The sequence below is a fragment of the Zootoca vivipara genome, chromosome 12 (assembly GCF_965207765.1).
Source record: "Zootoca vivipara chromosome 12, rZooViv2.hap1.1, whole genome shotgun sequence".
Lineage (NCBI taxonomy): Eukaryota > Metazoa > Chordata > Lepidosauria > Squamata > Lacertidae > Zootoca > Zootoca vivipara.
Window position 1 is genome coordinate 41,667,940 of NC_142595.1, and position 15,240 is coordinate 41,683,179.

The 15,240-nt window shown below is 41.6% G+C and overlaps 1 protein-coding gene across 1 annotated transcript; it reads right to left on the bottom strand.

Annotated features, from left to right (window-relative positions):
• Positions 1-5,721: 5,721 nt before the first annotated feature.
• On the bottom strand, positions 5,722-11,493 carry LOC132591135 (vomeronasal type-2 receptor 26-like). The gene is made up of 4 exons (XM_060281276.2): positions 11,347-11,493; positions 10,107-10,334; positions 9,001-9,127; positions 5,722-6,623 (listed from the first exon to the last, which is right to left on the bottom strand). Exons 1-4 carry the CDS (start codon positions 11,491-11,493, stop codon positions 5,722-5,724), a joined length of 1,404 nt encoding a protein of 467 aa, XP_060137259.2.
• Between the last annotated feature and the right edge of the window lie 3,747 nt (positions 11,494-15,240).

Sequence of the window (15,240 nt, forward strand, 5' to 3'; positions counted from 1 at the left end):
CACTGCAGCCCCATCAGAATTGCAACTTTTGTCAGATACACATTTCCTCTCTGGCGTTTCTGTTGTCTTCATGATGTCTTCATGATCCCAGCACACAGCAGAACTTCCATTTCAGCCTCCTCTTTTCCAAGACTTCTTAGACTTCGTCTATCAACATTTATTTCACTTCGGAACCAGATGCTCAATACTATTGCTGTTCTCCTGCAGAACTGGACTGTATCTGCAATTTGCCATAACTCCAGAGTGTGTGTAATTTGAAAGCCCTTTCCCCCCTAAACATTCACATAATGGTTACAGGTAGGTAGCCGTGTTGGTCTGACGTAGTTGAAACAAAAAATTAAAAAAATTCCTTCCAGTACCACCTTAGAGACCAACTAAGTTTGTCATTGGTATGAGCTTTCGTGCTGAAGAAATTTGCATGCACACAAAAGCTCATACCAATGACAAACTTAGTTTGTCTCTAAGGTGCTACTGGAAGGATTCACATATTTGGTGTGGTGTTGTGAAAAGGAATAATTATTGTATTTGCACTTCCTTGTGAATTTTTATCCTGTAAGCAATTCCCCCACTTCCCCTGAAACTCAATTCAGGAACTCTTCTCATTAAGCAGGAAATGCTTCATATCCAAAAATGGCTGGTGAGGGTGGAGTGCATGATTCTGCCCCCAATTTCATCCTTGCCCTGAACTGGGGATACACTCTGAACTGGTGCTGTGAATTCAGCCTCATTCTCTATGCAAGCTAAGAGAGGTATTGTACGTAGGTGTCTTACCTGTGGAATCTTATAGATATCCAACACTGTTGCCACATAAAATGAGATTTCAGAATTAAGTCCCCCAATGACCCCAGCCAGATTATTTTCAACATCACATGTGTAGTTTGGGACAAATTTCTCCACCATGGATAAAAGCAGCAGTGTTGCAAGATACGTGCTCCTTGCATTGTCATAGCTGTCATATAAGCGAAACCCCAAGGTGATATTGGGTAAGACGTGAGGGTCTTCATTGATCTCCTTGACTGCAAATGCCAAGGCCACAATGTGCTGGTAAAGCTTAGGCACCACCCTAGAATGAGAGTTGTAAACAGTATCAGAAGGAACTGATATATCCATTTACATATCCATTCCATTGCTGAACAGTTCCTATAACCAGTAAGTTTTCCCGATGTTTAGACAGAATCTCCTTTCTTTCAACTTGAATCCATTGGTTTGGGTCCTACCCTCTGCAGCAAGAGAAAACAAGCTTGCTCCATCTTCCTGGTTACAGCCCTTGAGATATTTGAAAATGGCTATCCTATATCCCACCAATCTTCTATTTTTATAGCTCAACATACCAAACCCCCTCAACTTTTCCTCATAAGGTTTGGCTTCCAGACCCTTGATCATATGTGTCCGCCTCTTCTGCACATGTTGTAGCTTCTCAGTATCCTTCTTAAATTGTGCTGAACACAATTGAACACAATACACTAGGTGTGTTCTGCGCAATGCAGAAGAGATCTCTTCTGGGTTTTTTGTTTTGTTTTATTGAGGCACTATGCTTCTGTTGATGCAGACTTGACCCTTTTCAGATTTACTACTGGCAAGCCAGGTGTTCCCCATCTTAAATTTGTGCAGCTGGTATTTCCTGAGTGCAGAACCTGACATTTGTCCCTACTGAAATTCATTTTGTTAGTTTTGTCCCAGTTCTCCATTCTGGTAAGGCCAATGGTTTCTAGACCAAGGGTTGCTAGTGTGGTGCCCATAGGCACTTTGAACTCCTGGGGTCTTTCCCTGAAACATCTGAAGTCTTTCCCTGACATTTACAAAGTTTCTGAGCTCTCTCCCGCAATGACCCCTTCCTTTTTCATGAGGCAGAGATGGTGGTTGTAATTCACAGAATTCTATACTTCATAGTATATATCGTTATTGTGAAACAAACTTTAGCCTAAGATCAGGAAATGAAACAATATGAGCATTTAGCTTCTGTAAAGCTTTTTAATTCATTTTCACTAACACTCCTATTCAGATAAAGTCTATCAAATTCGGCTGTTGAAAAGGGCTATCTCAGACACATAGATATGTACCAGTATACATTTATATTCATTTCCCTATTGAGATGGGAGCTTCTAGATTATTATTTTAATTCAGAAAACATTCCTATGTATTTTTACATCAGCGTATATTGAAGGAAATCAAAAGTGGTTATCCCTAGGTTAATTGGTAGACGTTTACAGCCTAAATTGTTATGCTGAGGCTGCAACTCTAGGTTTGATCATTACTCTGCAGTAATAAATGAGTGACTTAGTTCTTACACAAGCTCTTCAGGCAGCACTGATCGGGGTTCCTCAGTGAAATTTGCTGCAGAGGAGAGGAAGCCACCATGGGAAACAATGCCACCAATGAGGAACTCTCCTGGCTGATGGTACGTTTGAAGTGGACGGTGTGGACCTTGGAGCCTGCATCTTTCTATGTGAGCCTGACATACATTGTAAGAAATCAGTTCCAGTAGCAAGACGACTAAAAACACCATCCATACAAGGGCAACTGTTTGTTCTACACAGAAACCATGATTTCTCTGGCAATAGTATAATCAGCTTCTCCAAGACAATAAAAAGTCTCATTTGAATCGTAGTTAAGTTTCCTGAGAGGATGCAATCTGGGAGTATCTCAGACACTATTTAAGTAATTCTGGTTAAGTTGCAGTATCCTTTGTGTTATGTTGCCAATTGCCAGTAAAAACGCAGAGGGATTTTTGAGGAGCAGCAGATTTAATTATAGACCTGTTAATAACCAAGGAGGAATCTAGGTATTCAGTGCTAGGGATTCCCTGTGGAATTTCTGAAGGAAATGTGTTTGTCACATATTCAGGACTGTTATTTTTAATTTCCTTAATTATATAATAAGGGACCAGTGGTGTATTGGTGAAGTTAGAAGTCAGAAGTTCTTCATAGAAGACCTTGTATCCAATGGAGATCCCAAAAATTAGGATGGTGGTCAGGATCTTGGGATTTGGCTGAGCAGACCTATATTCACCACACCCATGTGGCATGACTGCAACAGCACGCATAGTAGTTACTTGGGACAAAGCTTCCATCGGTTTTTTAAATCACTTGTAAAATATGGTGAATTTTACAACAATATCTTTAGTAGTCTGAAATGAAACCTTTAGCTTTCCATTCAAAATTTAAATTATTTGTTCCTAAGGGTTCCTTTTTAAACTTTAGTATGGGGGGAGGGGGAGACATTAAATTCAGAGAAGAATGAAGAGTGGCTCTGCTATGGTTCATGCCCACATAGCTGTCTGTGTTCCTTGTTGGTATCAGGGTACTTTGTCAGGGAGACAAGCTACATGACCTGCTCTATTGACTTGTTCATGCTTTAATTCTTTCTTAGAATAATTCTTTCTTAGAATAAACTGTCTCCTGCTGTTTAACTCTGGCCTTAGCAAAATGATATAACATTTGGGGGAAAAGATACAGCCCAATAATCCAAAACAAGAGGCCAAAATAGAAAAGATCTCCACAGCCACCATATACTTTCCCTTGGTACTCAGGTAGGTAGGAACAAAGGACAGCCACACACTGCAAAAAACCAACATGCTGAAGGTGATAAACTTGGCTTCATTAAAACTGTTGGGTAACTTCCTGGCTAGGAAGGCTACACTGAAACTAACCATGGCCAAGATTCCCATGAAGCCTAGGACACAGTAGAACATGGTGACTGATCCTTCGTTACACTGCAGTACAATTTCTTTAGTCCCTGAGTGCTTGTCTAAATGAGGGAGTGGGGGAGCAACTATCAGCCAGGCACTGCAAATAATCATTTGAACAAGGAAGCTGAAAAGAACAATAGAGATGGACACATGTTTCCCCACCCATCTCCTCATTCTGGTCCCTGGCTTGGTAGCCATGAAGGCTAGAACCACTATAATTGTTTTTGCTAAGATGCAAGACACTGCTACTGAGAAGATGACTCCAAAAGCAGTCTGTCAAAGGAGGCAGGTTATTTTTGTGGGCTGGCCAATGAAGAGCAAAGGACAGAGGAAGAAGAGAATGAGGGCTAGGAGGAGAACATAGGTGAGGGTCCGATTGTTGGCTTTGATGAGTTTCTTTGTGTTTGATGAAGATCCTAAACAAGATACAAAGGCTTGTTTAGCCAATGAGGTGTTCGAGGCATCTGTGAGGTTGGTGATAAAACACAGAAATCTTAAGTGGGCCCTGGCAGACACAGAAGGTAATTTTACTTCCACTCTTAGGAAAGCTGCTGGAGTACCCTGAGGGAGGCCTAGAATTCTTCTGAGATAATTTTTTTGGAAGATTTCAAGCCGTTCCAGCAGCTTCTGATTCCATCCCCAGAGTTCTACCCCATATAGCATCTGGGGAATCACTTTTCCAACAAAAGCTTTTAGTGCCGGGATCACCAGTTGCCCTCCCCTCGTATTAAAAAAAACTGAGCAAAGTACCGATTGTCCTACGTGTTAGAAGGGTTACAGCCTTGAAGTGGGCAAGCCAGCTAGATGTAGCTTGGAAAGTAATACCAAGATATTTTAAAAACGGACACTGTTCATTTATGTGTTCATCTAAAGACCATCTAAATGTGTGGCGAGCTCTAGTAAACACCACCATTTTGTTTTGTCATAATTTATCTTTAAAGAGTTTTGGGAACAATAAGCTGCGAGCCCCTCCAGCATGCTGTGTAGACCCCTTTGAGTAAGTGCCATGACAGCCATGTCATCAGCATATAAAAATATATTCAGATGTTTGCCTTCCAGGGCAGGAGCTGATGACTTGTACTTGCCATATGTTGAACAATGTCAATAACATATTTTAAAATAAACCAAAAGAATGTGCATTAAACAATAGAGGTGGTCTGTCCATAAATATTAGAATATAATGTTTTAGGTAATATCATGAGCACTAGAGAGTATTGTGAATGCAGTGAACTTTTGGAACCTCCACCATGACTTGAGTCCTTGGCTCACATTATGGCACAGTGTGGTTTATTTATATAACACTTTTTAGATCATCATCAAAGACCACCAAACCGGTGAGCAACATAAATGCAGCTGTATATATGTTATTAAATGAAATCACAAATAGTCATTAAAATCTATAACGCATGTTAAAACAAACCAAAGAAAAGGGAGAACTTGACACCTATACCCAGCAGCTGCATGTGGAGGAGCGGAGACGCAAACCCGGTTCCCCAGATTATGAGACTACCGCTCTTAACCACTGCACCACACTGATCAGAATACATTTTATTCTGACTTCAGCCCATTAATGATTGACTTCCCTTACCTTCTATTAAAAGCCATAAAGCAGCTCAATCACAGAATGTAAATTCCCACCAGCAAACAGAGAAACTTTTCTCAATCATAAATTATAGCCACCACAGAGATAGTTAGAAAAGGGAGTCTTTTGCAAACCCCATGCCCATCAGGGTTCTTACGTGTTTTGGGGATGAGAAATTAATGTCACTTAATTTTGTCAGGATTCCTGGGAGCTGACAGCTTCTTGGTCTCCTAACACAGAAAATGACTTTTTCAGAGCACCAGAGGTTAATTCCCTGCACACACTTTTCTCCAGCGTAAATTCAATAGACTATCTTTATGACTGGCTATCATCATTCACTACATCTAGAAAAAAAATCATATAAGGCAGCTGCTGAATACGTAATTGCAAATATTCTACTGTACACAGAGAAAAGAGCACAAGATACAGGAAAGGACAGGTTGTTATTTCTTTAATTTTTCTTCCTTATTAGTTGTTCCCTGTTGTTCAGCTCAGGCCTCAGAAGGATTATATAACATTTTGGGAAGAAGATGCAAACCAGCAGCCCAACACCGGAGGCTAAGATGGAGAAGATCTCCACAGCTACCATATATTTTCCCTTGGTGCTCAGGTAGGAAGGAATAAAGGACAGCCAAACACTGCAGAAGACCAACATGCTGAAAGTGATGAACTTGGCTTCGTTGAAACTGTCTGGTAACTTCCTAGCGAGAAAAGCCACAGCAAAACTTACAGTTGCCAGGAAGCTCATGTAGATGAGGACACAGTAAAACATGGCCACATTCCCCTCATTACATTCTAGTATAATTTCTTCTGTCATTGAGTGCATGTCCACATCGGGGTATGGGGGAGAGGTTGCCAGCCACACAGTACATATCCCTGCTTGAACTATGGAGCAGGAAATGAGAATGGAGTACCCCAGTCCTTTCCCCACCCATTTCCTCATCCTGGATTCTGGTTTTGTAGCCATGAAGGCCAAAACCACCGTGAAAGTTTTTGCCAGGACACAAGAAACAGCGGTTGAGAAGATGATGCCAAAAGCTGTTTGTCGGAGGAGGCAGGTCACCTTCTCTGGTCGGCCAATGAAGAGCAATGCACAAAGGAAGCAGAGCAGGAGAGAGATGAGGAGAGCGTAGGTGAGGTTTCGGTTGTTTGCAATGACAATGGGTGTGTTGTGGTGTTTCATAAATGTACCTAGTACCAGGGCTGTGATCAAGGAAAGGGAAAGAGAGAAACAGGCTAAACTGATGCCCAGAGGTTCTTCATAAGACAAGAAGCTGATATCCTTGGGTAGACATGCATCCCGGTTCTTGCTTGGATATTCTTTGTCTGGGCATTTATTACAGTCATTCATATCTGGAAAAAAATAAGGAAATGACTTTTAGCTCATATCATGTCAGCTTCCTGAAATGTTGACTAGTTGTCAGAGAAGAAAAGAGCTGTGCTCAAATTAAAACACATGTTTAATACTGTCTGATGTTCTGTAATGTATTGTTGGATTTAATCGGTTCAGAGCTATTTGGTCTGTAAATGGCACAGCCAGGGCTATTTCCTCCACCTGATTTTGTAACGTATCATTACACTAGCCTGGGTGCAGCCTGTGTTCATTCATTAATAAGGATTGAAATAGCCCCTTCTAGGACTTCCAGGGTATTGCAAATGGCTGCGGAGGGCGGGTCTTGATCATCAAGGGGTGAAAGGGGGAAACACAAAGGCACTGTGAACCCCTAGAAGAGGCTCAAAAGGGAATTCTGGGCACTGGTTTCAGTGGCGCTGAATTTTGTGCTCTCCAAACTCTTTCTGAGGCTCTGAAAGATGTGAACGGGGTGGGGTCGAGTCTGAGCGAAAAGCACTATTAATGATGACAAACTCCCGATGAGAAGCCTCAGGCTCCAGCAACGGTGGATTAGGCTTGGGGAAGAAAGCGGAAGAATATTTTGACTTTGAGACCTTTTTTTTATTTTCCCCTTTCTTCATTACCCTTTGCTTCAGTCCCCCCCCCCCCCCCCGGATTACCAATGGTGGCAGTCTAAGCCGCTTTAGAGGATAACCTCACTTAACTAATTAACAGGAAACACCATATAGATTCAACAATGGAAGCAGAAAGGAAAGGGAAAGAAGAAAGGAGGGAGGAGCGGGTGAGGAGAGAGGAGAAGAAAGGAAAGGAGGACATCTCGTGGTGAAAAGAAGTAATTGCAGGAATGGAAAAAAAATACGGTAGTTGTTTTTTCCCTGGCTATATCCATTTGAATTTGCTTTACCTCTCTTAAACAAAGGAGAGGAAGGCAGGAACTGAAACAGGGGAAGCAGGGGTCCCAGAGGAAAAGAGGGAAACATAAGAGTAAATGCATAAAATAATTTAAGGGAAATTAATATAAGAAAAAAAGTTTCTTTTTGAAAATCAAAGTCAAAATCAGTGTCAGGAAGTGACCACACAGACAGGAAGGGGATCTGCAATAGAGACAGAAACAAAGGTGGCTATTGCAGACATTTTGATGGATTTGGGGGGGGAAAAGATTTAAGAGAAAATACAGACCAATTGGATAAAATGTCTGGGAAAATAGAACAGAACACCAAGACTGTGGAGGGATTAATGGGACAGATTAAGCAATTTATGACAAAGATGGCAGATTTAACAAAAATCCATGCCAGAGTTAAGGGGAAAAACCCCAAGGCTTAGAGAAAACCAGAAAAAGGACACAAGCAGAAGGAAAAAAGATGAAAAGGGAACAGGAAAAGATAAAAGAGTATATGACTGAAAACAGGAGGCAACATGGAGATGCAGCAAAAGGAGCTGTTTTTACGTTATAGAGGGATCCCAGAGGAGGAGGAGGACATAAGAGAGAGAATTATATCAGAGATTGTTGAAGGCCAGCAAGGCTGAACCTGATGTAAACTGCCAACTAAAACCGGTTGGACACAGCAGAGTATGCGCAGATACACAGGAAGGTTCTTGGCTGCAAAAAAGGTTGGCAAGTAGAATGGACGCAGGAACTCACTGCCACTATGTACAACTTTATTTACAGCAGTCTCCAGAATATATACAAACTTGAATCTTTGGAAAAACAATAAACAGTACAAATCCTTTCCTCTCACTACTCTCTCTATACAACCTTCTCCAACAAGATCACATACTGATGGGAGTTCTCTGAAGGTGTCTCTTTCACATATAAAGGGAAAAAACAAAGATGTAAAAGTATACAAGACATGGAGAAGTTCTGGAGGAAATATGAGAAAGAACTGGGAAGGAAAAAACCTGAAGCACTTGGTGGAGGAGGAGAAACAGATTCGACTGGAAAGGAGGAAGAATGGCAGGAAGAAGATAAGCAACAAGATATCAATTGACTGTTTATAAAATATTTAAATAAAACCAAAAATGAATGTGAAAATCTTAACCTGGAATGTAAATGGACTAAGAATCAATTAATAAGGAATAAAATTGAACACATATTACAAGGAGAAAATTTGGATATTACTGGTTTGCAAGAAACTCATGTTGCAAGAAAACATAGAAAACTATTGATAAATAAAAGATTCGGGATGGATTTCATAGCATTAGACAAGACAAAAAATGATGTGTGGTAATTTATGCAACAGGAATATGCAATGCTAAACAGTTATTTAAAGATGAGGATGGAAGAATGATGGCTATACAGATAACATTACAAGGTGAATTTTTTTTGATAATTGGAATCAATGCCCAAACACCTCTCAATCTATTTATTTCTCCTACCATCCTGGTTTGCAATCTTCCCCTCTGGACATGGGATGCAATCGTAGCAGCAAGGTGGCTGTCCCTCCTTCACTTTCTTGCTGGATCCCGGAAGACATCTCCCAGTACATACAGAAAGAGGCTGAGTCTAATCCATAAATGAAAGAGCAGAAGGGTCATCAAGAGACTAATGAGTTTGGAACCCTTTATGATCCCGGGCCTTTCTCTATGTGACTAAACTGACACAGACTTTCAGTAATGTGTAATTGCAATACAAAGAGCGACAAGAAGGGCGATTTACATTGTCACGTGACTTTGGCACTGACCCACCGGAAAGCAATATTTCTCCTCCTCTTTACCAAAGCTCAGTGCAAACGAGCCTGGCGGCCGCCAATACTCAACACTAACCTGCCGGAAAGCAATATTTGGCAAGTGTTTCTTACAGTCATAATTATAATACAGGGCGGCACAGAGTTAAATTTTTTAACTTTTTTAATGGTGGTGTGCCTCGTGATTTTTTTCACTTACAAGTGTGCCGTGGCCCAAAAAAGGTTGAGAAACACTGTATTAAGGTACACTTTGAAGTAGTTTCCCTGTTAATTTTGTTATAATTGATACTTTTGAGTAGACAGTTCTAGAACTGATTTTGGTGCAGGTGGCTACACCTATTCTTGGACCCATCAGATGCTGCCTGGAGTAGAGTTCCGAAAAACTGATATTCTACCTGGACCTAATGACCCACAATCAGATGAAGGATTGTGTGATGCAAAAACCACATTTGCTTGGATGCAGCTTGTAGTGGGGTCTGTGAATGGTTTGGATTAGGGAGAGAAAACCTAGCTTTTCTTATTTTCATCTGAAGTAGGATCCCCCTAAAGTCTATTCACACTGTTAGCCATTCTTAACTTTATTTTGTAATAAAAGGGTTCTTCTGTTTTGTAACCTCCTTAATAAAATATTGGTCTTCTAGCAGTAAACCTTTGGCTCTTAATCTGGTACCTGAATGCTCTGGTCATACAACACTCATCAATTTCCGACTCAAAAGACAGTGAGTAGACCTGCAGGTGGATAATGATTGCTTATTCAATACTGAATCTCTTTTGAATTAGCAAACAATGCAACTCTACCTGGTTAAACCAACTGTGCCATGTGATGGCATCTTCATCAAGGAGCAATGATTGGTCTGGTGGAGCCTGTGGATCTATCCTCCCAACTCTCACTCTCTGCAAACTTTGGTTGGTGAATATAATCCAATTGACAATATCCAAGCTAGATGATGCCTCTCCATTCTGGTTGATGAAGACCACATCTCTGGCCGTATTGTTAAATGAGATACTTCTCAGAAAGTGATGGAGCTACATTAAAAACAGAAAAGACAAGGGTTTGGAAAAGACTGCAGTTGAATGCACGGAGGAGCATTTTCCCCTATGAGCAGAACCTACAGCAAATGATATGGGGTGATTCAGTCAACTATCAGTGGATTCAGGTCCAAGCTTGGAGAGAGTCAACCAATTTTCTTTCACACATTTTCTTTCTCAGTCTTCCTTACAACCCGTCTACCTATGAAAGTCCACAAGTTAAATATGTGTGAGTAGCGAGGTTTTTCTCTCTACTCCTCCTCCTCCCCTTCACTGAACTTCTCGGAAGACGCGGCAGTGGTGTGTGACCACCAGTTCCAAGGAAGGATTTTGTTGATATGGGATGGAGGGAATGCTGAACATCTCTCTCAACCATTACCTCACCTTAGTATATATGATTGCAGTGGCACCTCTCTGGGCTGTAAAGCTTCCCTTATACAAATGCTTTCTCTTCACACACAGGATGGTACAGTCAAACCTTGGAATTCAAATGTAATCTGTTCTGGAAGGACTTTCAACTTCTGAAATGTTTGATTTCCGAGTCATACCTATTGGTTCTTTCAATTCCGGTTTGTAAACCGGAACACTTAATCTGCGCTTTCAATGTTTGGGAACTGAAACGTTTGGCAACGGAGATGATCAGAAACCAATCTTTGAATGGAATGGGATATCATGGGACCACAAAGCTTCCCTCATACCAATGCCTTCTGCTCAAACACAGGGCAGTACCTGCTCAAATAAGGACACAACCATCACTTCCCTTCCCTATAGGGTCTACTGCCATTTGCAAGCAGAACAATATACAGGGAATCATCTAGGATACCATCATATCAGTGCCACCTCTTACTTTGTCTGCAGAATTATAAATTCAGTTCTGGGTTCTTCTTCCTCATGCACTAGTTCAACTGTTTGAACTCTGAGAGGAAAGAGCAAGCTGAAAGCATTTTGGGAACCCATACAGTGTCAGAAAGTAACAGGGCTTCGTGAGTTGAGGATGTTCAGCCTTTACCTGCCAAAACTGTGGATTTGGATTCTTCCTTCTCCCTCCGTACACCATTCCTCTGTGTCTGAGTCTGGATGTGGACATGGCATGTAAAGCATGGGCCATGGCGTAGACAGCACTGTGGATGCTGTAACTGTGGCCTGTCATGCTCATTTCAAAAAGTGATCCAGGAAGGTTCTCCAGCTTCTCTTCTCCTGTGCAAATATTCCCCACCACCTTGTCTGAAGTGATATCTGGGAATTCACATCCAAAGGTCTGTTGCCAGAAGTCCCTGATAAAACCGTCCCCTTCTGTGGTGGAAGGGTTTCTGTGCAGAACATATTGATGAAATCCTGGTAGGTTTCTGAAGTGAATTTCAAAGGCTATAGCACCATTGAATATTCCTGAATCCCAGTCCCTTTGAAAGACATATGAAGCAAACTCAACTTTGGCTGTTGATATCCATACTTTACTTCTTACATTATTTCTTATGTCATCATGTTCTGATAGGTAAGGAAGCCATCTAAAAGTTCCCATGGAACAAGATTCCCCATAGGCAACCACTACGTTAGCTTTGCTGCTAAAAATATTCTGGCTTATTGTTGCACCCTGTTCTAGCATTCCATTAATTTCAGAAATAAACTATATTTTGGAATTTTTTCTATGAATGCAAAGCAGACACCACTCTTGGTAAACATTGGGAAAATGGTTTGTACAAATCTTTCTCCCTTGTCATTATCTGTTGCAATGACTCCAATCCACGTCCACCTGAAATGCAGAAGCAAAGAGAGAATCCCCTTGTACTGAAGGGCTTCTGGGGCTGCCATCTGGTAGAAGGGAAGCCCTGGGCTTTTCTCATTCATCACTGGAGCAGAGCCATAAATGAGCTAAAGTGGGAATGGAGGAAGAGAAGAGACCAAGTAATATTTGCAGAGCTCTTTTAAACTATTCATATATATTATGTAGTGAATCCTGTTAGTCAGATATGCCCTTTTCCACCCACCAGGCATTGCATGCCCTCTCCAATTCATACAAAAGACACACATGCAGATGGGCTGAAAATTGAGGTCATATTCCATTCCTGCTTGTAAAACATTTGTTCTGTTGACCTGAGAGGGGCATTTCCCCTATTATATTCTTAAAAAAACAAAGAAATCCCCTTTGTGTACTTTCCCAATTGGGCAGGGCAAAGCTGACTGGAGGGACACACCATGCCCTAAACAGAGTAATAATAATAATAATAATAATAATAATAATAATAATAATAATAATAATAATAATTATTATATATACCCTGCCCATCTGGCTGAGTCTCCCCAGCCACTCTGGGTGGCTCCCAATTGAATATTAAAACAATATAGCAATAAATATTAAAAGCTTCCCTAAACAGGGCTGCCTTCAGATGTATTTTAAAATTAGGATAGCTACTGTACTTATTTCCTTGACATCTGATGGAAGGGCATTCCACAGGGCGTGTGCTGCTACCCTCTGTCTGGTTCCCTGAAACCTCAATTCTCACAATGAGGGAACCACCAGAAGGCCCTCAGCGCTGGATCTCAGTGTCCGGGCTGAACGGTGGGGGTGGATACGCTCCTTCAGGTGTACAGGGCCAAGGCCATTTAGGGCTTTAAACGTCAACACCAACACTTTGAGCTATGCTTGGAAATGTACTGGGAGCCAGTGTAGATCTCTCAGGACAGGTGTTATGTGGTCCCAGTCACCAGTCTAACTGCCGCATTCTGGATTAGTTGCAGTTTCCGGGTCACCTTCAAAGGTAGCCCCATGTAGAGTGAGTAATCCAAGCAGGAGATAACTAGAGCATGCACCACTCTGGCGTGACAGTCCACCGGCAGGTAGGGACTCAGCCTGCGTACCAGATGGAGCTGATAAGCAGCTGCCCTGGACACAGAATTGACCTGTGCCTCCATGGACAGCTGTGAGTCCAAAATGCCTCTCGGGGTGTGCACCTGGTCCTTCAGGGGCACAATTACCCCATTCAGGACCAGGGAGTCCCCCACACCTGCCCGCCTCCTGTCCCCACAAACAGTACTTCTGTCTTGTCAGGATTCAACCTCAATCTGTTAGACATTATTTACTGCAGCCACATCAGAATTGCAACTTGGGTCAGATACACATTTCTTGCTGGATTTTTTTTTTGTCTTAATTATGCACATATCCTAGCACACTTCCCTTTCTGCCTCTTTCTCAAGACTTCTTAGACTTTGTCTATGAACATTTATTTCACTTTGGAACCAGCTGCTCAATACTATTGCTGTTCTCCTGCAGAACTGGACTCTATCTGCAATTTGCCATAACTCCAGAGTGTGTTTAATTTGAAAGCCCTTTCCCCCTAAGCATTCACATATTGGGTGTGGTGTTCTGAAGAGGAATAATTATTGTACTTTGACTTCCTTGTGAATTTTTATCCTGTAAGCAATTCCCCCACAACTCAATTCAGATACCCTTCTCATTAAGCAGGAAATGCTTCATATCCAAAAATGACTGGTGAGGGTGGAGTGCATGGTTCTGCCCCCAATTTCATCCTCGCCCTGAAGTGGGGATACACTCTGAACTGGTGCTGTGAATTCCGCCTCATTCTCTATGCAAGCTAAGAGAGGTACTGTCTTACCTGTGGAATCTTATAGATATCCAACACTGTTGCCACATAAAAGGAGATTTCAGAATTAAGTCCCCCAACGACCCCAGCCAGATTATTTTCAACATCACATGTGTAGTTTGGGACAAATTTCTCCACCCTGGATAAAAGCAGCAGTGTGGCAAGATATGTGCTCCTTGCATTGTCATAGCTGTCATATAAGCGAAACCCCAAGGTGATATTGGGTAAGATGTGAGGGTCTTCATTGATCTCCTTGACTGCAAATGCCAAGGCCACAATGTGCTGGTAAAGCTTAGGCACTACCCTAGAATGAGAGTTGTAAACAGTATCAGAAGGAACAGATATAATTAGGAATAGTTAATCATATAGAGTTCAGTGAAGTTAACTCCCTGTCCATTCCACTGCTGAACAGTTCTAATAATCAGCAAGTTCTTCCTCATGTTTACACAGAATCTCCTGTCTTGCAACTTGAATCCATTGGTTTTGGTCTTACCCTCTGAAGCAAGAGAAAACAAGCTTGCTCCATCTTCCTGGTGCCAGCCCTTGAGATATTTGAAAATGGCTATCCTATATCCCCTCAGTCTTCTAATTTCATAGCTCAACATACCAACCCCCCTCAACTTTTCCTCATAAGGTTTGGCTTCTGACCCTAGAACATATGTGTCCGCCTCTTCTGCACATGTTGTAGCTTCTCAGTATCCTTCTTAAATTTTGGTTAGCACAACTGAACACAATACACTAGGTGTGTTCTGTGCAATGCAGAAGAGATCTCTTCTGGGTTTTTTGTTTTGTTTTATTGAGGCACTATGCTTCTGTTGATGCCGACACAACCCTTTTCAGGTGTACTACCGGCAATCCAGGTGTTCCCCATCTTATATTTGTGCAGCTGGTATTTTCTGCCTAAGTGCAGAACCTGACATTTGTCCCTATAGAAATTCATTTTCTTTGTTTTCTCCAAGTTCTCCATTCAGTTAAGGGCAATGGTATCTAGACCAAAGGTTGCTCATCTGGTGCTCATAGGAACTTTGAAACATCTGAAGTCTTTTCCTGAAATTTTCAAAGTTTCAGAGCTCTCTCCTGCCAATGACCCCTTCCTTACTCATGAGGCAGAGATGGTGGCTGTAATTACCAGAATTCTCTACTTCATAATATATGTCATCATTGTGAAACAAACTTTAACCTAAGATCAGGAAATGAAACAATATGAGCATTCCGGTTCTGTAAGGCTTTTTCATTCATTTTCACTAACACTCCTGTTTCAATAAAGTCTATCAAAATCGGCTGTTCAAAAGGGCTGTCTCAGA